At 37.7% G+C, this 27,262-nt stretch overlaps 1 protein-coding gene across 3 annotated transcripts in view; it reads left to right on the top strand.

Moving 5' to 3' along the window:
* Positions 1-27,262, top strand: part of ERC2 (ELKS/RAB6-interacting/CAST family member 2) — a 1,176,444-nt gene that overhangs the window by 943,234 nt on the left and 205,948 nt on the right. For 2 of the 3 annotated variants that reach the window (XR_007497514.1, XR_007497513.1), the window contains 2 exons: positions 1,579-1,713; positions 19,195-19,260. Coding sequence is in view for 1 of the 3 variants with exons in the window: in XM_049776157.1 (XP_049632114.1) it covers positions 1,579-1,713; positions 19,195-19,221 (162 nt within the window). In the remaining 2 variants the exon portion in view is untranslated. Of the gene's footprint in view, positions 1-1,578; positions 1,714-19,194; positions 19,265-27,262 lie in introns of those variants that run through there. The other variant, XM_049776157.1, reaches the window with a different exon arrangement.

Below are 27,262 nucleotides of genomic sequence, written 5' to 3'. Positions count from 1 at the left end.
CTTTTGATGGGGCATAGGGGCAGCAACCAGATAAATTTGAAGCACTCTGCTCTAGGTCTTGTGCTAGATTCTGAGGAGAGGCCAATGACAGAAAGAGGTTCAAGTCTACTGACAGATAACTCTATGATTTGGGAACTCTGGAAAGCTGAAATATCACAGAAACTCATATGGTGTTAATGTGACTCACCCAGATCCAGAAGTTAAAGGTGAGAGCAGGACCTTGAGCAGGTGTTCCAGACACTGAAAATCGTATTATTAAGGACAAATTGCTTACAGAAAACAGCAGCAGACATAATAATAATTGCATTATTTAACTTTTTTTTTAGTGCAAGGTCAGAGCAAGCAAAACTGAGGTTGTTAGGGACTATCGGGATTGATGGTTTACGCTCCATAGTTGCATTGGGTCATATAGTACTGGGATTAATCTCTGAACCTCACACATAAGGTACATATTCTTGTCATTTGTACTATCCCTCCAGCTCAGGGTTTGACTTTGATTACAATATCTTTACGTGACAGTAATGAAGTTACACTTAAATTGCTCTATATCACGTGTGTCTCAAGGAACATCGAAGATGGGAGGTATTACTCCTATTTGACAACTGAGAAAATTAGAACTTCGAAATAATAAACTCTTAAAACATATAAAAAGCAGAGATGATGAAGGACTTGATTCCAGACCATCTTACCTCTAAATATATCTTTGACTCCATGTTTCATGAAGTTCTATGCTGAATGTGTTTATTTGCTTTTATCCTTGGCCTTTAAGCATATTTCTAAATCCTGGGATGTCAAGAGGTCAGTTCTTTACCACTGTGTTTTTACCCTTCATAATAAAACACTAAGGTTCTCTGGATTGGGTAGAGTGAGTGGGATAGATTCTGTTAAAACTGAGACCTAGTTGTCTTAGTAATAAACACAGGAGGGCATAAAAAGTGTTCAACACTTCTTCATTTAATTTTACTTCTGTTCCTCAAATTCCCAAATAACAATATCAATTAAATTATCCTGATTGTCCTTTCCAGCAAACCATCTTTACAAGTATTCCTGCATTTGGCAGTTTCTGGTCGTGTGTGTGTGTGTGTGTGTGTGTGTGTGTGTTGTGTGTGTGTGTGTGTGATATTTTTTGTCTTGTATTGTTACACCATTGTTTGTCTCTGGCTCTGAGTTCCCATGACTATTCAGGACCTCCTTCTCTTTCTTTCTTGCTCTAGAACATTGATATGATTCTGGACAATTGTGATTGTAAACTAACTCAGGATCTTTCTAATTGCCTGACAATATAAAAAATAATAAAGCATCTGGAATATATCCCAACAGTCTCCCCTTTTAAATCACCCTAGGGGAAGAACACTTACATCAACAAATGTAGATCCAAGAATGCAATCACTTTAAGGATATGACAAATCCTTTCTTAACAAAGCCAATGGCATGATTCTTTCTTCATTCAGTTTCAATATGACCCAAATGAAAACCTCTAAGTTAAAAAAAATGATAGTTGCTATGATTATGTCCTGAGTCTATTTGTCCAGTTATCTAGCCCCTGATGGGATCTCCCTTGGTTTTGGTTCTCTGTAGACACAGAACAGAATGAAGCTAATGGCGGATAACTATGATGAAGACCACCATCACTACCACCACCACCACCACCACCACCACCACCGATCTCCTGGGAGGTCGCAACATTCCAATCTTCGGCCCTCTCCTGACCAGGTCAGTTTCATTGCTGCTTACCTCCAGGACCCCTTTTACCCTTTGGATATTTTAAGATAAAATAAATAATTCTCAAGAAATAATAAACAGCATAAAGTGATACATTCTTTGAACTGAAACTAATAGCTTTGGTATTTATTTCCATCACTCAAGGAATCTAAATGTTTTCCTTTCTCCTTCCTCTTTAAGGTTTTGTCTGTTCTTGTTTATGTTATGCATTTTCTTTCTTCCCTTCTTTTCTTCTTTCATAGATAGGCTGTTCCTGGCTCAGAATCTGATGGTGGGTTTCTTTGGAATGTTTCTTTCAGAACTTTAAGAGAAAGCACTTTGTTTCTATGAGATTGGCATCAAGGAAAGTCTTCAGTTTGCTGAGCACTTTCCTAGAAAATTCCTTAGTGATGCAAATTAAGAGTGGGGTAAAACAACATGAAGGAAAAATCAGTTTTGCTTGCATTTTAGCCAGTGAAGTCAAGAGGCATACTTATTTGATTTGGAGCCTATCTTCTCCCTTGACTAAGTCAAGTGAAAAGATGTATTGGCAAAAACAAAAGCTTCCTGCAGTTTTCATTTTTTATGTTCACCCACAGACTGTAAGAACTATATGGTATCTAGTATTAAAATGCCTAAATTACATAGGAATTATGCAATGACTTCCAAAATAGCAAGATAACATAATCAATATAGCTGTATTCCTTTCTTTGTTGTACTAAGGCTTTTTGTGTAGTATATGTATATCTGATGTTAGTGTAACTTATAAAATAAATTCCTTTCAACAGGAATAAGGTTGTAAACAACAGAACAGAATAAATATAAATTCCCTTGTTATATATACATTTGTATATAATCTGATTATATATAATCATATTAATTGAATATAATTGAATTATCTATAGAAGACTTGTTTAACTACTAAACAAGGGCTGTTTTCTCATTCTGTTTTAAGAAGTTTTTTAACATTATTATTTTCTTCTTACTCATATTACCAGCATTCCAGTGACAAAGTAAGATTCTAATTCTTCAAAACATTTTACTGGGAAACCCCCAAAAGAGTAGGGATGAACTTATAGAGTCAAAACTAGTAAGTGCTTCCTGAAGCTGTGAAGTGAGTTATCTCCCCACTGAGTCCCCCTAAATATTGTCCCTAGCTTGGTTCTACATTTGTACTGAGAAACATTTGCCCAAGAAACTCCACTCAGCAGTTCAGATGGTGAGATAGAAGGCCACTTCAATATCTGAAGCCAAGTATATAAAGGCACCAGTGCAAAATATTATCTCTTACAGACAGTTATCAATTTCAAAGTAGACATAGTGGGAAAAGTAAATTTTGTAACATTACTTGTGCATCTGTAGTTTTGATTTTATCTGAATTCATGTTTTTAGTTTACATCCCTCCCTACTCCTACTACCTCATCATACTCTCATGGTAGGCCCAACATCCTGATCATGAAATCTTTTTCTCCTTTTTGCTCAGAATCTATGTACTTTGGAAACATGCTCTTTTATTATGAAATATGAGATCTCATCAGTGTTCTGGCATTATAGGCTTTCCCAATGAGAGATTGAAATAAGAGCAAAGGGGTGTTAGAATGAAGAATTTGGAACCAGATTGGAGAAACAAGTTGCTTGAAGGGTTAACAAATTTTCATAGACACATGTAACAAAAGCACGTGCTAGAAATGGGGGGCTGTTGTATTAATATAAAGTATAGAGTTTCTATTAATACAACAGAGCACTAGATCCAATATGCCTGCATTCTGAAGATTATTTCTTACAAATGCTAGTTTCCTGCTATATTTCAAAGTACTCCAATCACAAATTATAGTGCCTAACTACTTCACTAACCTCTTAGGTTTGTCTTTCAGTATCAGAGGATTTCATAGGGCGGAATCATTACTCAGAGAAGGAGGCCTTCCCAAAAAAGTTAGCATTTCCTGAAGTAACTGCCTAAAATACATTATCAGGACCTCAGATATACTTTTCTCATCTCCACTGTTAAGAAGATGGTGTGAGTCTATTATTTGAGATCATTTCAATGACCCCTTTAAGTATCCCATTGACAGAGAGACGAGTAATCTCATCCTCTTCTACAGATGAGAAATAAAAGTGACAAGGAGGAGAGAAAACTGACTGCTAATTGTTTGATTCTTAGCTTTTTAATGAAGAACATACTCCATGCCAGTTACAATACTCAGCTTGAGGAAGGGCTTAATAGAAAGACAGAACCTATCCCTACCTTCAAAAAGATTTTTTTTTATCTCATCCTAGGACAAAAACTGAGGTCATTTGTTACCATCTTAAGTTCTTTTAGGGATCACTCCCATTAGAATAAAACAGAACAAAAGAAGACACACCTTAGTTAGGGACATATAACTTAGGAAATTACTCTGCACTGGGAATTTCTATTGAAAGTGAAACTTGTGACTAAGAAAATTATATGAGAGGATTAAAATAGACATCAATGTTATAAGATGTTTGATGTCTTTTAACATTCCATTTGTGTATAAGATCCTTGACATGGCCTTTTGACCACAGTGATAGAGAATCTCTGGTTAGTACCCTTTCTGACTAGGTAGTCCAGGCTGTGATGATGATCTTCGAGAACAAGAATGCCCTACCCTGCATAGTAGCTGAGATTAAAATTGTCAATAATTCATATAAAATACTTGCATAGGTCTAAATGTAAATCCCCTTATGAATAATTATCAGCAGACCCAGAATCTTTTCCAGTCAATTAAGCCACTTCACAAAATTATGTAAGCATATATACTAAGACATATGAAATAGACCTACTTCTTGGAATAAAGTATATCTTACATAGTGTTTCACCTTAGTGTTTTAATAATGAACTGATTTTGATGAGATTTAAACTCGCTGTCCATAATTTATATATGTAAATTGAACTGTCTCTGTAGAAGGACTTCTCGTCCAGAGATTCCTGATTCCCTTCCCATGAAACATCAAATCTTAACTTTCCTATGACCCTATAGATTGACCAACTATGCTTTCTAGAAGCATAAGTACAAAGTGTTGACATTACCTCTTGAGTCTTATGGAGAGATCAGGACACATGAAAATAAAGACATTTTTTAAAAGAAAATAACTTTTCCACTTTTCCAGAGAAACTCATTTTTCCTTAGGAAATTCAATTTAAGTACTTCCAGATACTTACAGAATTAAATTCTTTTTCCATTTCTTCTCTTTCCTTCTCTCTCCTATGATTTTGCTTTCTCCTTGGGAGAAACTGAATCCAAGGGTTACAAGTCTAGACTAGGATTTCCCAAAGTAAGTTTTGGAACATTAGTCTCATGAGGAAAGTTTTAAACAAAGATTTGGTGCGCAAAGAATTTTAGGAAAATGCTGCATATTATAACTTGATAGTGGAGAGTCTTGGTGCAATTAGCAGATCAAAGGCTCTATAAAGTCATATAAGAAGGAAAGCTCTCCAATTTTATTTAATCCAGCATTTCCCAGACTTATTTGATCATGGAATCTTTTTATTTCCCCCCCCCCCTTTCTAGTAACATCTGTGCTCTGAGATATACTATTTTCAGAGTGTAAGGTGAGTAAAGGGACTACCTACTTTAAAACATAGCTTATTCAGTTTCCAGCAGTATTTCTCATCAAAAGGTAGTTTTGAGGCAATTATTCCTTTAACTTGCATAAAAAAAATTTGGTGTGCTTCTTTTGGACATTTGGGGGTATCTTTTTAAGGCAATATAACCTAAACATGAACAATCCTACCAAAAAAGTCAATAAAGGGAGCTATTTTAAAGATGAAGACCCAAGAAAAATAACCATAAGTACATAGAACCTTATGCATTTAAAGAGTGCATAAGAAAGGTCAGTAGAGGGTGGCAGTCCAACTGTCTCTGCCTTGACTCAAGAAGGAAACTTTTAATGATTAGTAGCCCATGACTTCAGGGTGACCAAAGCCATTAAGTGCATCCAAGTATGACATTCAGTCAGATCCCTTAAGCAGTCACTCAAACCCAAGAGAAGTGTGCCCAAGAGCAGAAAACTGTTATTTCTCTTGACATAATTTTCTGGTTGACCATAGAGAAACCATATAATATAAGCCAACGAATAAATATAACTGCTAATAGCACATTATTCATTATACATTTAATGAAGTTACCAAAAATGCTTTTGGAAAAGATAAGCAAAATAGTATGTAATCTAAATATCCTTCGAGCCTAACATTGTCAGAACCACCTGTTCTTGTCGTTTTTGGATCACACCCGGCATTGCTCAGGGGTATTCCTGGCTCCATGCTCAGAAATTGCTCCTGGCAGGCACGGGGGACTACATGGGGCACCGGGATTTGAACCGATGACCTCCTGCATGAAAGGCAAACGCCTTACCTCCATGCTATCTCTCCGGCCCCAGAACCACCTGTTCTTCAAAGGTGTCTTCTTTGCCTTTACAATGATTGCGATTGTTTTTATTTGTTTTGGGGCCACAGCCAGAAATTCTTAGAGGTTATTACTGGCCTTCACTCAGGGATCACTCCTGGTGGTGTTTGGTAAACCAAATGGGATGCCAGAAATCAAAGCCAGGTAGGCCACATGCAAGTCAAGCACCCTACCCAATGTACTATTGCTTCAGCCCTTGATGACATCATTTTACTTTCCTCTTAGGATTATCTACTTTACAGGTCTATTGTGAGATATTGATTTGCTGTGCTACTGAGGCAATAGACCCAGGGTCCTTGGTAGGAAGCCTATTCAATGGTATTAGGGGACCCTGCCTAGTTTTTTGCAGCAGAGAACAGAAAGACGTCATTTGAAACTGCACTACTTGGGAATCCCATTTTATTGCAGTGCTAATAACTAGCACAGAGATATTCTCACTTTGACCTTCATACCAAAGCTTTTTCCTTTGGTGTCGAAGAGATAGCACAACCATAGGACATTTGCCTTACATGTGGCTGACCCAGGATGAACCAGGGTTCAAATCCTGGCATCCCATATGGTCACCCATGCATGCTCAGAGCAATTTCTGAGTGCAGAGCCAGAAGTAACCCCTGAGCACTGCCGGATGTGACCCACCCCCCAAAAAAAATAACTTTCTCTTTTCTATTTAATCTTTTGCAGGACAAAATCACTATTCACTTCTTTATCACTGGTTTAGGAGAAAAGAAATGAAAACAACCCATCTTTCACCATGCAGATACCTTATTAATATTTTTAGTTTCTTTTTAATTTGGGATAGCCTTTTCTGTAAGGACTTGAACACTAAAGACTCAAGCTTCTAGGCCTAGGACGTGGATTGGCTTTTAAGGGTCTGAATATTTTTTGGCACCAATGTCTTTTTATTCATTGAAGTATGTGCCACTCTAACTTTTGTTTGTAGAAGCCTCAATGGCAAATGTGTAGAGAATCTTTCAGAATACAGTATACATAGCCATTTTACAAGACCGTATGCTGTCTCTCCTTCCTCCTTTTAGTTTATTAAATGGAAATAGTCACTTTCATTTTTGAACTGGAGAACTCAAGAATTTTGACCACCTTGAAGATTTTCAGATACATTTAGATTTTAATTCTTAATAAAATGTTACTAAGGTTAGGGGCTGGTGAGGTGGTGCTAGAGGTAAAGTGTCTGCCTTGCAAGTGCTAGCCAAGGAAGGACTGTGGTCCGATCCCCCCAAGCCAGGGGCAATTTCTGAGCGCTTAGCCAGGAGTAACCCCTGAGCATCAAATGGGTGTGGCTCAAAAAAACAAAACAAAAAAAAAGGTTTACATCAGTTTATAAAATTAAAGAATTTATGCACCACACATTAGTCATGTGATTTTTATATATTAATTATAAATTGAATTGCAGTTACCAAAGTTTCCATCATACATCTTCATAACTTTAAATTATAATGTGCTCACCATCAAAAGTCAAATATCCAGGGCCTGCAGTGGCTTAGGGGATAAAGCACTTGCCCTGCATGCAGCCAAACCTTGTTACATCTCTGGAACTGTGTATGGTTATTCTTGATTTATTCCTGAGCACAGAGCCAGGAGTAACCTCTGAGTATTACCAGGGTGTCCTCAAAATAAGCAAAAAATGTGTAATTTACATCACTATACAATGATCCCCATTTAGTGACTTTATCCACCTCCTATTTTCTGTATTTAAGATTTTATTTTTAATTTTTTTGTTATTCACATATTATTTATTGAAATATCACTTCCAGAGGAGAGCTACAGAATCCAATATCAGAGAGGCATAATACTTACTAAATTATCATGCAAAATATTGACTGAATTTATTACCTTCATGTTATTTGTTACATATTGAAAAGCACATTCACCCCTGTCTGAATCTATGTTATTGAATGAATTGTTTCTACCAGACTTTAAGAAACAGGAAGAGTAAATGGAAGTATCCAAACATAGAGATAAAGAAACTGGAGCTTTAAAAGGTGGTGAAGTTTCCAAACTCATAATCCTAAATATCAATGGGCCTAATATGAGGCTCTTTGTAGGTGTTAAAAATAATTTAATGCATGTTATTATATTTGGAGAGACATATCAAATTTTTAGCATATAAAGTGTTTTTGTCTTTCCTACTGCATTGCTATTAATTTCATCCCATTTTGGTTTATTTTCCAAAGTTCAATTTAAAGTATTTTCCTGTGCGCAAGTATGCCCTGTATTCATTTCAATTCTTCTGTTTTGTGCTTATAGTTCTTTAATTTCCTCATATTTTACTTATTCCCTTATATTTTTTTTATTTCTGCTATTTCTATGCTAATAAAAAAGGGCATCTTAAGACTTCTATAGCTGCTAAAAGATGCACAAGTAGTGAGTAGGGCCCAGCAACAGAGGGAAATGTCTCTGGGTTGCAGAGGTGCCCAGGTAATGGATTGTTATAACCACGTTCCCTTGTTCATTCACCCCTGAGCTTCTGCACACACAAGGGCCTGGAACAAACCAGGTCACCAGAAAAAAAGCCAGGGATGGGGGGACTTTCAGAAAGAGGCCTGACAGTGGCAGAAGCTGGATGCTCTATTTTATGTGTTCTCTGCTTAGTCTAGTCCTTGATAAATGTTTGTCCTGGTGTTATTACACATTGCACTTAATAGTTTTAAGCATTTGTCTGCAGATAAAAATATCTCTTTTTGTCCCAACTCTGTTCTTTCTGGTTAGAGTGAACCCTGATCGTGTTAGCTTTTAGCTGAGACCTGAGTTTATACCATTCACTGGACATTTGAAACTTTGATTATTTACTTGCATTTTCTGATGAAATTTCCCTTAGAATTTTATATGGGATAGAGACGTTTTGCCATAATTCATCAAATGACTTGGTTGCTAAAGACTCAAGAGCTAGTTTTAACTTTGCATCCAAATCAGAGGTTTTATATATATATATATATATATATATATATATATATATATATGTATATATATACAGAATCTATTTTCAAATATAATAAATTATCACATTATATCACTTTTTCTAATTGCAGGTATGCCTTGTTACAAAGACACTACCACTATTTTTGTTTTGAGATGTCTAGGTATAATATACATCCACTGTTACCTCTTTTCTTACAAGGGTCATAAATTAAAGTTAGTTCAGTAAGTAAAAACAACCTTTTTTAGTTTGTTTGTTTGTTTACCTCTAGCCATCATATCTCTGTCTATGCTATGTCAAAGGGTTTGTGTGTATGTGTGTATTTTGGTGGTTTTTTATTTTATTTTATTTTATTTTGTATTTTGAGCCATACCTTCCAGCGTCCAGGGGTTACTCCTGGCTCTGCACTCAGAAATCACTCCTGGCAGGCTCTGGGGGCCATATGGGATGCTGGTAGTTGAACCCAGGTCTATCTTGGGTCGGCTGCATGCAAGGCAAATACCCTACCACTACACTATCTCTCTGGCCCCAACTGTGCCAGAGTATTGGGGACCTGTTCCTCTTAGAATTATTCAATGGCTTAAAGAGAATTCCAAAAATATGGAGAATTTCCAGCCCTCCCCATAATCAAATTCTCATTGGGGTGGTAGCAGAAGCAAACCAAGCCGGTTAAAGCAGTCTAGCCCTGACACATTTACTTCTCCGACAGACAACTCAAGTCCTATGTACACTGCACTCGCTTTCAGCCCCTCTGTGAAATGCTGGGGAGATGGGGGTCTTGTGATTGATGCCCTGCTTGCTTGCACTTTCCCCAACAGATTAGCCAAAGTGCCACCCTTTGAATTCTGACAAACAGATGAGGGGTTTAACTTGCTTCATTGCCCCCAGAAGATGGATTCTGTATTTAGAGTTGTTATTCCTAGCTTTTGCTTAGGGAAGAAAAAAAAAGAATTTATTTTATGTTTTGAGGTTAAATGAATGTAGGATAAATGTATACACACTGTCCTGTGTGTATATATGTATTTATCGCTCTATGTCAAATGAATTGAGGACTTTTCCACATATGGAAGAATTTCTCAGGATCATGTTTAACTAGAAATTTCTCTCCCCAACTTCCCGAGTACATGTTTGAATGTACATTATATATATCTGTGTGTATATGTGCGTAAATACATTTTCATGTTTCCTATGTAGAAGAAAAATTAGCCCTTATGTATCATAACTTACCACCTAGAGTTGCAAAACAATGAAGAGGAATAATAAATATATTCAGTTTCTCATGACAATGACCCAATAGGAGAAGTTACATGTCAGAGACTATTAAATGGTCTACCATTTTAGTTTCTCTCCCCAACTTCCCGAGTACATATTTGAATATATTATATATGTGTGTGTGTGTATAAATACATTTCATGCTTCCTATATAGAAGAAAAATTAACCCTCATAACTTATCATTTAGAGCTTCAAAACAATGAAGAGAGAGAATAAATATGTTTAGTTTCTCATGACAGTGGCCCAATAGAATTTACATGTCTGAGACGATTAAAGGGTTTCCCATTTTAGTTTCTCTCCCCAACTTACCGAGTACATGTTTGAATGTACATTATATATGTGTGTAATTACATTTTCATGCATCCCATATAGAAGAAAAACTAACTCTCAAGTATCATAACTTATCACCTATAGTTTCAAAGCAACGAAGAGAGAAAATAAATATATTTAGTTTCTCATGACAATGACCCAATAGGAGAAATCACATGTCTGAGACTATTAAAGGGTTACCCATATTAGTATTCTGAAGTTTTTCCTAATCAGAGACGATAGAGCCCTTTGCATCGCAAATCTAATTTCATGGCCCACTTCTTGGAAGAAGCCTTCAGTTTTGGCTTCACGTACGGATGCAATCTTCAAATTTAAAACTCAGTGAAGCAACCTCTTGTTGGGCTGATGTTTTTGGATAGGAGCAAGGTTCCAAGATTTTGACTGTTTCTATCCCCAGGCCAGTGGTCCCAAAATCAGAGCCAAAGATACCGTGGGATGCATTTTAAAATGACTCTCATGGGCCACTTGATTCTTTTTACAAATCGATTAATTCATTAGTTCACTTATCGAAACTGAGCTATTAGCTGACATACGTAATTGTGCTGGTTTCACAAGCACAGCAGAACTGGACTTTCACATGCTGTGAACCAGAAGTTTAGTTAACATCTATCAATACACATAGTTATAAAAACATTTTTTCTGATTGGAACTAGGTTGCCAAAAGGCCGGGTTTGAAACTCAGCAGTTAAAACATGAAATAGAGATTGCTTCAATGTCACCGTTTCCATGATCCCTCCCAGACTACTGACCCCCACGTCCACAGTTCTAAAACTCAAGCCAGGAGGAATATTTCTCACAGTCAGGAAATAAAGGTGGCCTTTTATTTGTTTGCTTGTTTTTAAGAGCAGACATTCTGAAATGACCCCATGATGGCTCTCTTTGAGGCTACAAGGAAAGAGGGCCATGAGAACAAATGTCTGAGCTGTCCCGGGAGGTTATTTCCATTCTCCTTCCTGTCCTAGCAGTTCTTTGCTCACCCAACCATTGCGAGCCCAGGAGAAGCAGCAAAAGGGTGACAGTTTCATGGGAAAACGGGCTTAGCAGATGAGTGGGTTATTGCCAAAGCTCTTTAATCTGGGTGCCATGTAAATGCTTTATGTGTAAGCACAGGAAGGCATGATTCGCTAAACCCTGCCAAGCAGGGTCCTCCTGGATGGGAAAAGACAGGACTGCTTAACCCATCACTCTCCTTCTGTGAGGAAAGGATTTTTCTTTCAAGGAGATTTCAGGCTTACTCTATTTGGGATAAAGTTCTCCACCCTCTTTTGCTTATTTCTCTATTGGGAACCTTGTTTGCAGTATTAGGGTTTCATTAAGAGATTTGTAGTAGTATCTTTTGAGTCAATGGGAGTTTTTCAGCCATCGCCTGTACTCCCAAGCCTGTGGAGGTAACTCATCTTGGCAATACTGGAGGGCTGATTCCTTTTCAATTGGCTGCTTCAATCCAGTCACATTTGTCTGAGAGGCAGCACTTTAGCTCCCCCAAAGAAAGGGGGTGACCAACCTTGAAATGGGGAGATTCATTTTATATTGCTAAACACTGTTCCTGCCTTCCTTTTTTTTTTTTCTGTAGCTGATGTAACAGGAATCATGACTTACACGCTCCAGGCACTCACAGCAGCCTCCAGATAATCAAGGAGAGAGAAGTAGAAAAATCCATAAAAGCTGCAGATACTCACCAATTATGAAAGTCGCCTGACTCAGAGGAACAATATTTAAAAATCCAGTTTTAGTACCTCAGTGCATAATAATAATGTAAATATACTGCATTTTTTAACCATCCAGGGGATGTTTAAATATTTAAGGATGCATTTGTCTACTCGCAAATCCTTTCCCTACAAACCTTTTTGCCTATGACCCTTTGCAATATTAAATAGTATGTTGTGACAGAAACAAGCTTTGATGCTACCAGTGGCTTGTATATATTTGTATATCCACTGGCAAAGGAGTTGAATTTGCCTTCTCAGATTTCATTTCCACAACGATTCTCCTGATTGCCAAATTTAGTTCATGTTCCCATTTTCTTTCCGAGACAACTGAGAAAATGAAGAATGAAGAGGTTAGGTCATCTTATTGCTTGCTTACTGGGAAATAGCACAAACATCATGTTAAAAACACATTTTTTTACTGATCAATCACCAATATTTGGGAGTGAAAAATAAAGCCTATTTCCACCCCTAACCTCCCCCAACTTTTTTTTTTTTTTTAGTTAGCTGGCAATGGCTCAGCCTTTAGCAGCTGTTGACTTTGGGCTCAAAAACACTATCGTTGGCCAACAGAGAACCTTCCAGAACTTCCATCTTCAGCTGGGTATCTTGTATCTTTCAGCTGAGAGACCTGGAAAAATGCCCTAACAGAATTTGCCTTCACTTAAAGGAAATAAAAAATGCATTTCTTCAAGTGACCCAAAGATACAGAAGATATTTAAAAACATTACACCAAATTGAAGGAGAAACCATCCTTCTCTTTCCCCTTCCTCCCTGCCTCAATAAAGATTTATTTTTTAAATAGTATCTTATTTAAGCACCAGAATTACTAGAACATATTTGTAGTTAGTTGGGCTTCAGTCATAAAAAGAATACCCCCCTTCACCAGTGCAATATTCCCACCATCAAAGCCCCATTCTCCCATGTTTTTAATTATTATTATTACTATTATCATTATTTGATTCTTATTTTTTGTTTGAGCCACACCTGATGATGCTAAGGATTTACTTCTGGCTATGCATTCAGAAATCTCTCCTGACTTGGGGGACCAAATGGGATCCTGGGGGATTAAACCACGGTCCATCCTAGGCTAGCATGCACACCCTACTGTTTGCATCACTGTTCCGGCCTCATATTATTATTATTATTATTATTATTATTATTATTATTATTGATTTTTGGGTCACACCTGGTGACACTCAGGAGTTACTCCTGGCTATGTGCTCAGAAATAGCTCCTGGCTTGGGGGACCATATGGGATGCCAGGGGATTGAACCATGGTCCATCCTAGGTCAGTTGCATGCAAGGCAAACACCCTACCACTGTGCTATTGCTCCAGCCCCATCAATTCTCCCATTTTTGGTGGCTCAGCCAGCAGAATTCAGGGTATCCTCATGAGGCTGCCTCACTGAGCAAATCCATACCAGGTGATGCTGTCTTTCTTTGTTGCCCTTCTCTGGAGAAATACCCCAGCTATGTGTTTCACATGACCATCTAAATATGACACGTACCCTCTCAACCTGTGACATTTAGCTTTCTCACTAGTGAGGGAAGGACAATTTAGGACTTGCTAGTCCAGGGAAGAAAGGAACTGTTTGGGGTGAAACAAGTAAATACAATCTTGGCAACCGAAGAAACTCTGGAATCAAGACAGCATTTTTTTCTCTGAGGAATCACAACATTCCAAAAAGCAAGAACCTAGCTGATACACTTACTTATTTGGAAATATTTGTGATGTTCTCTCATCTGAGCCATTGTTAGGCATGTGAAGGGAGGGAGGAACTGCCTTTTCTGTGAGGGACCTTGACATTTGCTGGGGGTACGCTGATAGACTCGAGGAACTTTTTACAATGATGCGAATTTCTCTTGCATCCAAGAGCAGAGAGCCCCCACATGACTTGGACTTTCCAACTCCTGCCAAGGTCAAAAGCTGGGTAAGAAGGCCATGTAGAGGTCAAACTACTTTGGAGCTGAGCTCTGAAAAAATAACAACCTCCTAGGATGGAACTGAGCTCATTCTGCTGGGGCTTAGCAGTTCACAGTTTGGAGGGGTACCCCATTGTGGTCAGACCAACTGGAATTTGACCCCGGCTCCATAGCTCCCACCAGGTATTCCTTGATAACCTATTTGTCCTTTTTTTTTCTGAGCCTTCCTTTGCTCACTTGTGTCATGGAACAGTGGGGAGACTGAGGCAAGAGGCAAGTAATTCTAATGTAGGGCAGGAGAGAAGATCTGCTGGTTTCTGGCCCAGATTAGAAATCAGCTAATATTTCTGATTAAACAGAACACAGCAAGTATATGAACCAGAATAGCATGGACCTCACATGCTGTAGCCAATACAAATCATGTCAGAGTTTTTAGCCATTCCTGACCTCATCATCTGAATAGAGCATCCACCCATAGAATAGACCTTCATCGAGATAGAAGAAGTGAAAGTTTCAAATGTGTTATATGGATAGAATTATCATGAAAGGAAAAGTTTGGACTTTCTCCTGAGTGAAAACAGATTAGTGTCCCAAGGAGGCTGAGTTGAATGGCCCTGCTTTCCTGGTCTCCTCCATTATTTTCCTTTACATCCTTACATAGGCTGCTCTGAGAAATTTGGAAACACCCAAGATACTTCTCAGGCACATCTCGTCATTGATCCCATACTGTGGTCCTGATTCTGTGACCTGGTTCACTCAACTTGGCAGAATCCTGGGACAAGATGATTTCAGAAAGTGTCAGCATGACCAGATACCGAAGTTGTGTTGTAGTGGATCTGGTAATTATCACATCGAACCATTTTATTTATTTTTTCAGCCCCTTCATGGAACTTAAACCATGTTGTGTTGATTCACCCTGCCCTGCTGAGTCTCTCTTTCTCACCTCTTCCCAGGATTTTGATGGTCAGGTTTGGATTGTCTTTCCTTCTCATCGATACTCATCATATCCTTATGCTATGGCTTTTCAATTTCCTAATTAATCTGACATAATTAATATGCCATAACTGACATAATTCATTGGATTTAGGAACTTGGAACTAGAGATAACTAAGTAGAGGATAAGTGGATGTGAAAACATCCCACCCCCACCTGACTCACTTTCTCTTTACCCCCTACCCATGAGGATCCAGCCTAAACTCACTGACAGAATCTTCGTGGCATTGTCACAATTGTCACAGAGGCAGTAGACTTACAGTAAGCAGTAGGCAGATGGCTCTTCCCTAATTTTATTCTTTCCAGGCAGAACAGGTGTGACAAAGAGGTCCCCTCGAGGAAACTCGTCCTCCAATTTCAAGGGGTGTTGGGGGGGGGGGGAAGCCAGCTATTAACTCACAGAGTTGCAGGTGTTTGAAAAATTCTTCAGTGATGGGCTGGGGCTTGCCGGCTGCTTCTACCTATTACTTCAGATTCAAGACCAATTAAAGGTTTACACGGAGCTGTTTATCATGCTGGATTATAGAGTTCTTTTCAGCACTCTTAGCCAGATAAGCAAATACCCCCACCACAATGAGCCATATGTCTTGTCAGCTGTGACTCAGTCTCTTTACCCTCATTTCCTGTTATCAGCACTATACTGCAAGTGGCCCATCCTGGGAGGAATTTTATTTTTATCTCAGTATTTGGGAAATCTCATTAGAGTTCTTTAGTGGAAACTGCAGTATTTTCTTCAAGGCCTCATACAACCCCTAGTCAGTGATAGATTCTTAGGTCATTTGATAGTTAAATTTAGACTTTACTATGTTGCCTGTTCAATATGCTCTAGACTTCTGCTTGTGTAGGGTGTTCCCATTTTCGGATGCTTTGGACAAAATCTCTTAGAGGACTGACAGACTTGAGGCTTTATTATCTCTCAGATATTTGGGAGCTTCTGGCACAACAATTATTCAGGGCCTATAAAGGACCCAACCTCAGGCAGCATCCAGAATAGCCCAGCAACTTGGATTTGGAAACAGAAACAAGGAAAGGAAGCAAACTCTTCTAGGACATCTCCTAGGATGTATTAAAAAAAGAAAAAAGTACTTGTATCAAATGGCACAATGATAGAGATCAAGTAATGTTTATGTTTGCTTGTTATGTTTTTCTTCTAAATTTACATTTCTGTGCAGGAAGGTTGCTGAACAAATTAATATTTGCTTCCAGAGAGGCAAGCAACACAGGAGTCATACAGCTGTGAATGTCTGTAAAGACTTGGAGATCCCTCTCTGTTTAGCTCCTAAATTTTTTTGCTCCCTAAGTGGACACTCATTTTGACCCAGATCACTTCATGATTAGGGTCAATTCATGTTTAAGCTTTGAAGATTAAGGAAAATCAGAAATAGAGACCAGGAGACTTCCCTTTCTATTTTCTTCATAAAACTTTTAACCTTAGCAACTGAAAAAAAAAAGTGCAAAATAGTTGAATTTGCTAAAGGAATTTATCCACATTTCCGCCATGTTAAATGTGAGCAAAGTTTATATTGGACTGTCATATTTCTTTACTTTATTCGCCAACATACACGACGTCCATCTCCACATCTGGTTTTTAATAACCCTCGACATCTGGGAGCTCCTTTTATTCCTATGGTGGACGAGGCACAGTAGTGATATTGGCAGTGTATATTTTCAAGCTACGGCTGCTGTCTGTTTCAATCATAATTAATTACCATTTTTAAATAGATTTAATGTACTAAAAGTGATTTTCATTAAACCACACTTCATTGTTAAGAAAATAGTAGTAGATTTGTTGGTAGTGGCTTTCTTTTTCTCTCTCCCTCTCATTTTTTAATGTTTAAAACTCTCCAGGAATAGATAGAATTGAATAGATTTGGAAAATCTATGTGAATAGATTTGAAACAACTCGAACATAGAAAAGTTCTTGGGTTTTAATACAACATGAAATGATCTGTGCTGCATAGAGCATTATTTTTCAGGCATTTAGGAAGCGATTATTACAGGCTGTGGGCTGCATTATAAGGAAAGCCTCCTATTGTTTTGTGACTTTGGCAAGTGTTAGCTTCCCCTGTGCTTGGGGCTTTGAGGGTCAAGAGCCTTATGATGAAAGCTAGGGCATTCATCCAAAGAGCTAGACTTACCCACAGACCCACAGCTTCCTCATTGAACTTCAAGGGGCTGCTAGAACTCTTGGCCCCATCTATAGCTACCTGAAGGTCCCTTCCTGTAAACTTTGCTCTTTCATTTTTATAAAAGTTGTGCTTTTCTCCAGGAACTTCGAGGAAATTGAATTACTGGGGGGGGGGGATTTCTCAAAGTCTGAAGAGATAGGGGAAGTTTATTGCTAGTAACAATTACTAGACTGTGCAGGATAAGCACAGGTAAATTTTATATGATGTGACCCAGCTCAAATAATGGCGCCTTATTTATTTACTTATTTATTTATTTATTTTTGGTCAGAATTTTTATCTAAACTGTCAGTGAAAAAAACACTGAGTTATCCAAATCAGACTGTGCAAATTACTCAGTTGTGGGGGAGGTAGGATTCTTAACTCTTTATGAATCACAGAACTCATTGGTGACAGTTGGCAGAACTCTCTGGCCCTCTTCTCAGAAAATAAACATAATTCATAAGATAAAAATACAACCATATAGAAAGGAAACAAATTCGGAAAACTCAGAGGACTACATATCAGAATCTTGAAGTAGAGGAAAAGTACCTTGACGAATCAGCAAGATTAGGTTAAACTGTGTGCAATTGATTGTTTTTCTTTTAGATGAAAATTGACCAAAATATTGACATTTTCAGAGCATTCAACAGAGTAGTACAATTAAGCCATAGACATCTGAATAGTCTGTTAATATTTTCATATCCCGCTTGTACAACAAAGCAGCAACTGTGGTAAAACTTTGGTACACTGGGGATTTGCTAAGAGACAGCTTTCAGTTATGGGGAAGACTTGTTTAGAAATCATCCTTTTAGACTATTTCAACCCTGGTAGTCAACAATGAAAATTCTCACTCAAAACAGTTCTCATAGTGATAGCGGATGTATTTCTATCTTCAGAGGTTCAATGTCCTGTTTGTCCCCGTGAAGCAGTTTCCAAAGTGAGGAAAGTGTCTTGGGTCTCTCTGGCAAACATTTCAACAAGAATTCAAACCAAATAAGTTTCAGTGGGTCCGCAGTTGAGCGCAATTTGAAGTTAAACAAAACTTCCTTTCTCCAAGCATTCTACTGAATTGAAAGTTTACTGTCTTCTCTTTGAACCTTGTTTTGATTGCAAATGCATAATTGTTCCATGGTATGCACATCTTGTTGGATGCTGGGAGCAAAATCAAAACTGACAAATGGAGATCACAGCATGTTTTAGTCTATGTGAAGTAACCAATGTGAATTTCCACATGCTAACATGTTCTTTCACCCAACTCAAGGGAGCTGTTGTGTGTGTGTGTGTTTTTTTTTTTTTACTCTTCTTCAGCCTTTATTGATACTTTAAACTTATGGGAAATTAAATGTATTTGATTACTATAATTACTGCTTTGCTTGCTTTAAAAGCTCTAATCTACTCCTTCACATAAGCAATTCCAATTGCATGCTTCCCCCCCTCCCAAAATAATCATCTGCTAATGTAGACTAATTTTAATCTTCTTATCCAATCTTGACACAAAGTCAGAGCTGGGGGGATGGAATGTTTTTTTGTGTGGGGTTGCCGTAGACACAAAACTCCAGAATGGATTTGACAAGTTGGGGATGTGAAACTTAAGTGACTGACTTTTTTCTTCTTTCCTTGAAGATTAAAAAACATAGTGTAGATCAACGTGCCTTTCAGTACTCCACGGTGGAACTAACCTTCTCTACTTTCCTTTTCTGTTCCCTCCTCTCTGCATCACCCAACCCTTGGACTGCCACAGGATGACGATGAGGGGATATGGGCATAGCCTGGCCTGTAAATCAAAGTTCCAGTTTTGTTTTGAAGGGTGAGAAACTATTTTTATATCATTTTTCTTAAACACTGTTTTTTGGATTCTAGTATTCTGTGTGTTTGCTTGCTTCTGTTCTGTGATGTTTGTGGCTGTGGCCTGTGTTTGTTTCTGTGTTCATTGCATTTCCCCAAGAGCCTCCTTTCCACCTCCGCCCCTGTAACCACATCATTGGTCTGCCTTGTTGGGGCTGGGCTGAGCATGATTCGAATGTTTCTGTTTGATTTCAGATGTAAACTATGTCTGGCTAGGATTTATACACACTTTGTAAGTTATAACTATGAACTCAGAAATGGTTACAACCCTCCAGTTGTGGTTCTCAAACCCACTGCTTACTTTTATCAGATATGACTCCCACATCCTTCTGGTTGTGTCAATGTTTGTCAGGGAATAAGGAAACTGAAATTATCTCTCATGAAACTGAATCTGTCATCTCTATGAAGTCTGGTTAATAAATTTTACTATCTCCTGCAAATTTTATTATTTTTGCAACTCCAAAGAAACCACAAGAATTAAGCCATAGTAATGGTGGATGGGTAACGCCATTTTTTAAAATAAGTTAGAATAGAAATATGCATATTAGCAAGGCTCAGTGGAATTGAAAGTGTGTGACTGTTTTACAATTGTGTTGCTAAAGAGTTTTGCGTTATAAATTTCCTAAAGTGTATCTTTCAGTAGGATTTTCTGTTTAAAGTGGCTTTTCTTTATAATGTATTAAGATATTTGTTTCTGGGATATCTGCATTATTGTTGAATGTTACACATGTGATTGCTACATACTTCTGCATGGGACATTAAACTCTACTATCGTTTGATTCTGAGAATCACACTTCTTCAGGAGACCTGCACACTGTTTGACTTGAACACCAGCTCACCAACACTCTAGAGTTTAATAGATGTATGGTGACATGGGGTACTCTTGAACCTGCAAACCCATTTCAAACTCCTTCTATCTATGTTCAGAATGAAGTAGATTGTATGCCACAGTTGTTCTTATGTTCATACAAAATTCAACAGGTACTTTGTTTTTGGAAACAAACATGAAATGTCACATTGCTGGAATATCATCAGTTCTGCAACTAGGGAGGCAACTGGGATGTATCATTTATCAGGTGTGTCCTTTTTGGGTGTGTGTTCATCTCTATAGCAGGGGTGCTGCTCCTGAAAGATCAATAACTGATCTTTCAGGAAACCGTTTCATTGGTGGATTTCACTACTTGGTGAAACCTACTGTAGTCCCCATTCATAAATTTTGTTGCTTTCTCTGATCCTTTGAGGAGAAAAATCGGTTTGGTTTTCAAATACAACAACAACCTTCTCCACATTAAAGACATAACACTTAGAAGATCTATTTGCTATTAATATATTTCCTATTTCCTAACAGTATGACACTATCTCCTCTTTTCTTCATTTTTTTATATGAAGGAAAAGCCATACTGTTATGAACTTTTTCAGAAGCAGGGATGCTCAAAGGACAGCTCAACAGTGTGCTGAAGTCAGGAGCCAGAGAAAATCCTAAAGTTCTGTCTGAGAGGCTTATGTGAAAAAAAAAAAAGAACTATATTTAACTCACACATACAAGATAATTAATAAAAACTGGCAATAAATCAACATTAAATGCTATCTAAAGGTTTTATGACATTAAAAGCAAACATGGGAGACCTTCCAGATCGCTTTTTTTTTTTTTGGTTTTTGGGCCACACCCGGCAGTGCTCAGGGCTTTCTCCTGTCTGTCTGCTCAGAAATAGCTCCTGGCAGGCACGGGGGACCATATGGGACACCGGGATTCAAACCAACCACCTTTGGTCCTGGATCGGCTGCTTGCAAGGCAAACGCCACTGTGCTATCTCTCCGGGCCCCCAGATCGCTTTCATGGAATAGAAAGACAAAGGAAGACTTTAGAAGTTGAGGGTTTCTTTGAGAAGTGTAGGTCTTACATGGAGACTTCTCAATGAAGCTCCTTCTTTTCTCACCACATATAAAAAGACCATGGGCTTCATTTGTGTGTTCACATAAATAATAAAGATTTTTATTGTACTTTCTTAAGATTAATGTATCCATGGTGATCTCCCTTGTGCTAGGAGCCGTGTCTTCCTTAGGGAAGAATGTTCGGCATGAATTTTGCTCTTTTTAAGGCAACAGAAAGCTTGGGGATCCACTCCTACTCCTTTCATTATTTCATGAATAGACTCAAGCCCCCCAGTATCCTAGAAAACAAATGTCATCTAAAAATTAGTCAATATATTGTCCTAATTTAATAGGTTGTAATAAGTTTTATAGACCTCTGAGGAGCAACACTTATCTTTCTTTATGATTCCTTTAAATGAGTTTGCTCAGCTATTCTTGAACTTTTAAAACCCTATCTCAAGAATTTAAATTATGAGCTACTAAGGGCAGCATTCTGTTTTTGAACTGTCATTACACGTCGTGAGTTGTATCATAATCTAGGTAGTCTAAGGAGACATTTAAATCATGGTCAAAGATGGATACTATTGACATATTAAAAATTGATTATTTTAAATATTTTATTTGTTTCCTATAAAGGAGCATAACTAGAAGTCATTTTATTGGGTATCAGTAATTTCTTGTAAATGCATCAGAAGGTCCTGACTATAGTATGCCTTTTGGTGCGGAAAGTAATCGTAATTTTAAAATTTTGTTCTTGCAAAGTCCTGGCTGCTCCTCCCATTTTTATCACTTCTAATTACAAACTCACTTGGGATTTATTTTGTTCACCATGGTAATTCAGGAGTGGTGTCTACTAAATGTAAGTAGACTGAGTGGCACTATCTTTTCTATAGGATATAATTAACCTTTCCCAGATTTACCCTCTCAACCAGACCCAGCATTTTCCATCCTTGGAACCAACACTAGAGAAGGGCTTTACCTTGGTTTGAGTATTCTGCTGTCACCATTTGAAATTATTATTATTATTATTTTTGTTTTCTTGGGCCAGGTCCGGTGACGTTCAGGGTTACTCCTTGCTATGCACTCAGAAATCGTTCCTGGCTTGGGGACCATATGGGATGCTGGGGGATCAAACCATGGTCCATCCTGGGTCAGCCGCGTGCATGGCAAATGCCCTACTGCTGCACCATTGCTCCGGCGCACAACTTGAAATTCTTAATGAGTTTTTTTAAACAATGGGTTCCATAAGTTTTACTCGATCCTACAAATTCTGCACTTCATTCTCCTTGGATTCACTGCACACTCCTGTACTATCTTTAACTTCTCTCTACCTGTTTCCCTATAAGATTATTTACAATCCTATGTACTTATGCCCACAATTTACCTTTGCTGTTTCTTTATGTTGTGCTTTGCTTGCAAAGAATTCATAGGCTCATATTTCCAACAACTTATCATTTATGGGTAACTTTGCTTTGTATATTCAACCACAGTTCTCTGCATTTCCAGTTTTGATTGGGAATAGGTGTTTTTGTAACCCCAATTACATTTTCTATGTTGCTTTGCAAAGATCCACAAAATCTACTGCTTAATTTCCTATTACTCTTCTTTGGGAAAATCTAATGGATTTGGCAATCACTTGTGTCTCTCTTTGGAGAAAGTGCTTTCTTTGGACTCCTAGAGTCACTTTAGTTGATGTATATTCAGAGAGATGGGCAGGCTAGATGACATATTATAACAAATAACAAATTGATTGTTATGTCTATCCTGACCTTTAAATGTTTTAACTTTTACTATGAGCTCTGGTAACTAAGCAAACATAGAAACAAGACCGATGTAGATATTGAACTACTAAAAAAAGGAATACTTCTTTTTAGATTGAAAACATTTGCAAATACTCAGAACCAGATTCATAGAAATGCTTCATGAGCTTTGAAGAGGCCTGTGAGACTAGCAGATTAACTTTTTTTTTTCAATGAAGATCAGAGGGGTAGAGCAGTGGAACAGTGGATTTTGGATGCTTGGCTTTCATGAAGCCAACTTAGGTTTGATTCCCAACCATCATATGGCCCCTCGAGCCCACCAAGGAGTCATCCTTGAGCGAGGAGTAAGCCCTGAGCATCACCAGATATGACCCCAAAACAAAATAATAATTGTTTAAATAAACAAAATGTATTTTAATTATTTAATAATGTTTAATATATAATATATTTATTTTTATTATATAAAATTATTTAATAAATAAATAAAAATAAAATGAAGAATTATAGCCCCTACACCAGTGCTGCTGCAAGTGAGTATAAGAATGAATTGCATGACACGTAGTCACTGGAAGAGGACTGTTACACGCAGAAGCAGTACTCAAAAGCCAGTGGGACTTTTTCACATAGCTCCATAAAAAAAACAAAACTGAGAAACAAGATTTTTACTGTGGCTGAAAAATGTGTACCTTCTGGCCTCATATTAACAGGCTACGTAGTATGTATGCATGTCCTGGGGAGAAAAAATCAAGACTTGGAAGGAAGTCTGGGTTCTCACTTTCTTCAGTTGAAATCCTGGTTTGTCTGTTTGGGGTTGTTTCTTTCTTTTGTTGTTGTTGTTTGTTTGCTTTTGTTTTGCCTTTTTTGCAAAGTGTTTTTTTTTTTTTTTTGCAGCTCATTGTGCATCAATACAAGCTAGTACTTCATATTCAAACTGTATTGCCTATGTTGAGGATCAGAGATTTTTCATCATGTACCCTTATGTGCCACAACTGTTTTCTCATTCATTAATAGTCTATTCATTTGGTTGGTTTATTTTTTTTATTTATTCATCCACTCTCTTATAAAATAGTTCAATTCTTGGATAGATGCTTAGAACATCTAACAAATATGAGTTAAATATGAAGAACGTTAGCATTTTGTGGACTTTATGATATAGTTAAGGTTAATAAATATTATCTATGAATAAAATCATATTTGGTACCTTAATATTTCTTTGATTAAATTCAGGAAATATCAATACTAATAAGAGGAATCAATCTATTTATATATTTCATAAATGATGCTTATGAGTATCTCTAAGGAAGTAAAATTTAAATTGATCCTTGTAAAGAAGATGGTCAGAAGGTTTCTAATCTAGGATGTGCGTTTGGGAAGTGTATCATGAAGGCATATTAACAATAGAGATTTATGAGCTAGTGGATTTTGAAAACCTTTAATGTGGTTAAAGAATGAGATAGTTAAATAAAGATAGTGGAAAGGGATAAATAAAGATAGTGGAAATAAAGAAGGGGAAAGGGAGCAGATTATAAAGGGCCTCGAGGCCAAGATTGGGAGTTTGAATTTGGGGGAAGAAAGAAAGTACAGGAAGAAGGAAGGAAGAAAGAGGAAGGGAGAGAAGGAAAGTTAGAAAGGAGGAAAATTAGAATATAAAGTATTTCAAATATCAACGTGTTGAGGATAAAATATTACACCAGGAATACCAGTGGCTATTGTATCATGTGTGAGAGAATTAATGGTGCTGCTCCAAGGATTCTCGAAGAGATATGCAAACAAATGGATCTATTGGACATGAGACTTGGGTGTGAGTGGAGAGGTATGCGGGAGTGCTATATTGCAAATGCCTATAGAGATATTGACCTGAAATGTCACAGCAGAGTCAGTTACTGTTGGAAGGGAGGAGAGCTGTTAATAGAATTCTAGGGCTGGAGAGATAGCACAGCAGTAGGACATTTGCCTTGCATGTGGCCAACCTCTGAGGGACCCAGTTCCATTCCCAGCATCCCATTTAGTTCCCCAGTCTGCCAGGGGCGATTTCTGGGTACAGGGCCAGGAGTAATCCCTGAGCACCAGTGGGTGTGTCCCTCAAACCAATCAATCAATAAATAAATAAATAAAGCTTAAAAAAAAGAATTCTGTTTTACCTAGCTTTATAGTTGTCAGGGAAAAGGCAGCTTTCGACTTGTTCTCTTGTTCATTTGCTTGTACCTCAGCCGGAGAAGCTTTGGATTCTCACTGCTATGACCTGCACCCTGTCCGTTTTAAGGCTAAAATTCAACCATTAGCCTCCCAAGATCACCAGGATTTCGAGACGTCTATCAGTTACAAAGGGCCTTGTAAGATTTTTTAGCTGCTCATTGTTGGTTTCCTATCTTGAAGTTTTGAGTATATTATTTTCTGTAGCAGAGACTTTCAATAATCTTCTTTAGGAGTTAAAATGAGAAATAACCAGAAGTAGCTGTGAGGTGTTTCAAATATCTCTGAGAAAAGGTATGCCATCTCTCATTGCAGAATTGAGCCCTAGAAAAATTAAATTTTTATTGCATCTCTTCTTTATCTGCTTTTACTTGCTCTTTTGTGCCCCTAGAATATATATGTAAGTTTAGAGGACCTATGTAAAATTACAAAACTATTTTATTTAGAGCAACATCTTGAATGTCAAGCTCAAATTCTTTACAATCAGTAATTTTTAAAAAGAAAATTCAACTGAGTCAGTGAATTAAGTACACTTTTTTCCTTATAAAAATTATGGTAAACTTTATAGCTTGTGACAATGTGTCCCTAACATCTGTTATTCCATTGACATGGTTAACAGATAGTGATGTATGTAAAATCCGTCAAGAGGACAGAGTACCTATGATCCTCAAAACAAAGTGACACAAAAATGATATACAACTCATTTATGGGAAATTGGGAGACAAAGGATGTTACATGACTCATTAGTGTGGTCTCTGAGTTCAAGTTAACCTGAGTTTGCATCATGACTTCAGTACTCTTTGATTGGGAGGCATTGGGTAGAGTTTTTCCTTCTTTGCTCTCGGTTTCCTCATCTGCTGAAGATGTGCACACCTCCCGGGGATGTAGTAAGATTTTCTGAGAAAAGGTGAGTAAGGTACCCCCAAATGCCTGGTGCTTAAGAAGGCCTGGATCCTCAATAGAATATCACTAGTAGTGTTATAGGTAGGCTCCAGAAATTCTTACTTGTGAACTAAAAGAAGTTATTGATACCTGGACTTGAACAGAAGGAGATAAGCAAAGAGGCAGAGGAAATAAAATAAAGAGAAATGAGTTCCTGTTTCACACAAACTAATGTGTTTATTTTTATCAGGTATTAAAATATATTGGTCTTGGATGGAGGTGTTTTCCTTGTACATCCATAAAGTATATTCCTTTTAGTTACTTTGATTTGAATGACACCTGTGCTTAGAAAAAGGAAGGCTTGATAGCTGGATACTATGATTTAGTTTATGTTCATAGGAGAGCGTTTATTTAAGTTCAAAGCAAAATATTATATTGAGTAATATCAAAAGTTAGCAAATGACTATCAGCTGAATTGAAAGAGAGTAAAGCAGGGGTCTCAAACTCAATTTACCTGGAGGCCGCAGGATACAAAGTCGGGGTGAGGCAGGGCCGCATAAGGGATTTCACAAAAAAAGAGTCCTCAAATGTCATTATTAACAGTTTTAATTATTTCTTCTGAACATGAATAGAACACTGAGTGAAGATCATGAACAGTTCTTCTGAACGTGGCATCTTTTGCCTATTCCTTGCTGCCAGAGACTTGACAGCGCTTCTTCTCATAAATCTGAACCACATTTAGCTTTAGAGAGGAAGCAGTTGAGACCCTCAGTATGGCTTGAAGATGATCATCATTAAGTCTAGACCTGTACTTTGACTTATTGAAGTTCAATGTGGAAAATAACTTTTCACAAATATGTGCTCCCAGAAAGGCACATGGTGTGCTTGAACATTCGAGAAAGCTCAGGGAAGCTGGGGGGCAATTCTCTCAAAAATTACCCATGCAAGTCTGCTTTTCCACTAATCTCCCTGAACTTGGCTTTGAGATCACAGTTGCATTGCAGATCAATGAGCTCCATTTGAAGCACAGGAGGGGCATCTTGCACATCAAAGGAAAAGGGGTCCACAAAAATTTGGAAAGTGGCTCTGTGCTTTTTGAAGTCTGCAAATCTGTGATCAAATTCCTTCTGTAGCCTAAAAATAGCATCAACATATTTCTCACCACTGAATGGTATGCCTGCATCCACAAGTTCCTTGCATGCTGGAAAATGGCAAAAGTTTGTCTGAGAGAGCTGGGATTTCCATAACACAAGTTTT

This window comes from Suncus etruscus, chromosome 7, assembly GCF_024139225.1.
Source record: "Suncus etruscus isolate mSunEtr1 chromosome 7, mSunEtr1.pri.cur, whole genome shotgun sequence".
NCBI lineage: Eukaryota > Metazoa > Chordata > Mammalia > Eulipotyphla > Soricidae > Suncus > Suncus etruscus.
The sequence above is the reverse complement of the archived record's forward strand: the minus strand, read 5'-3'. Positions and strand labels throughout refer to the sequence as shown.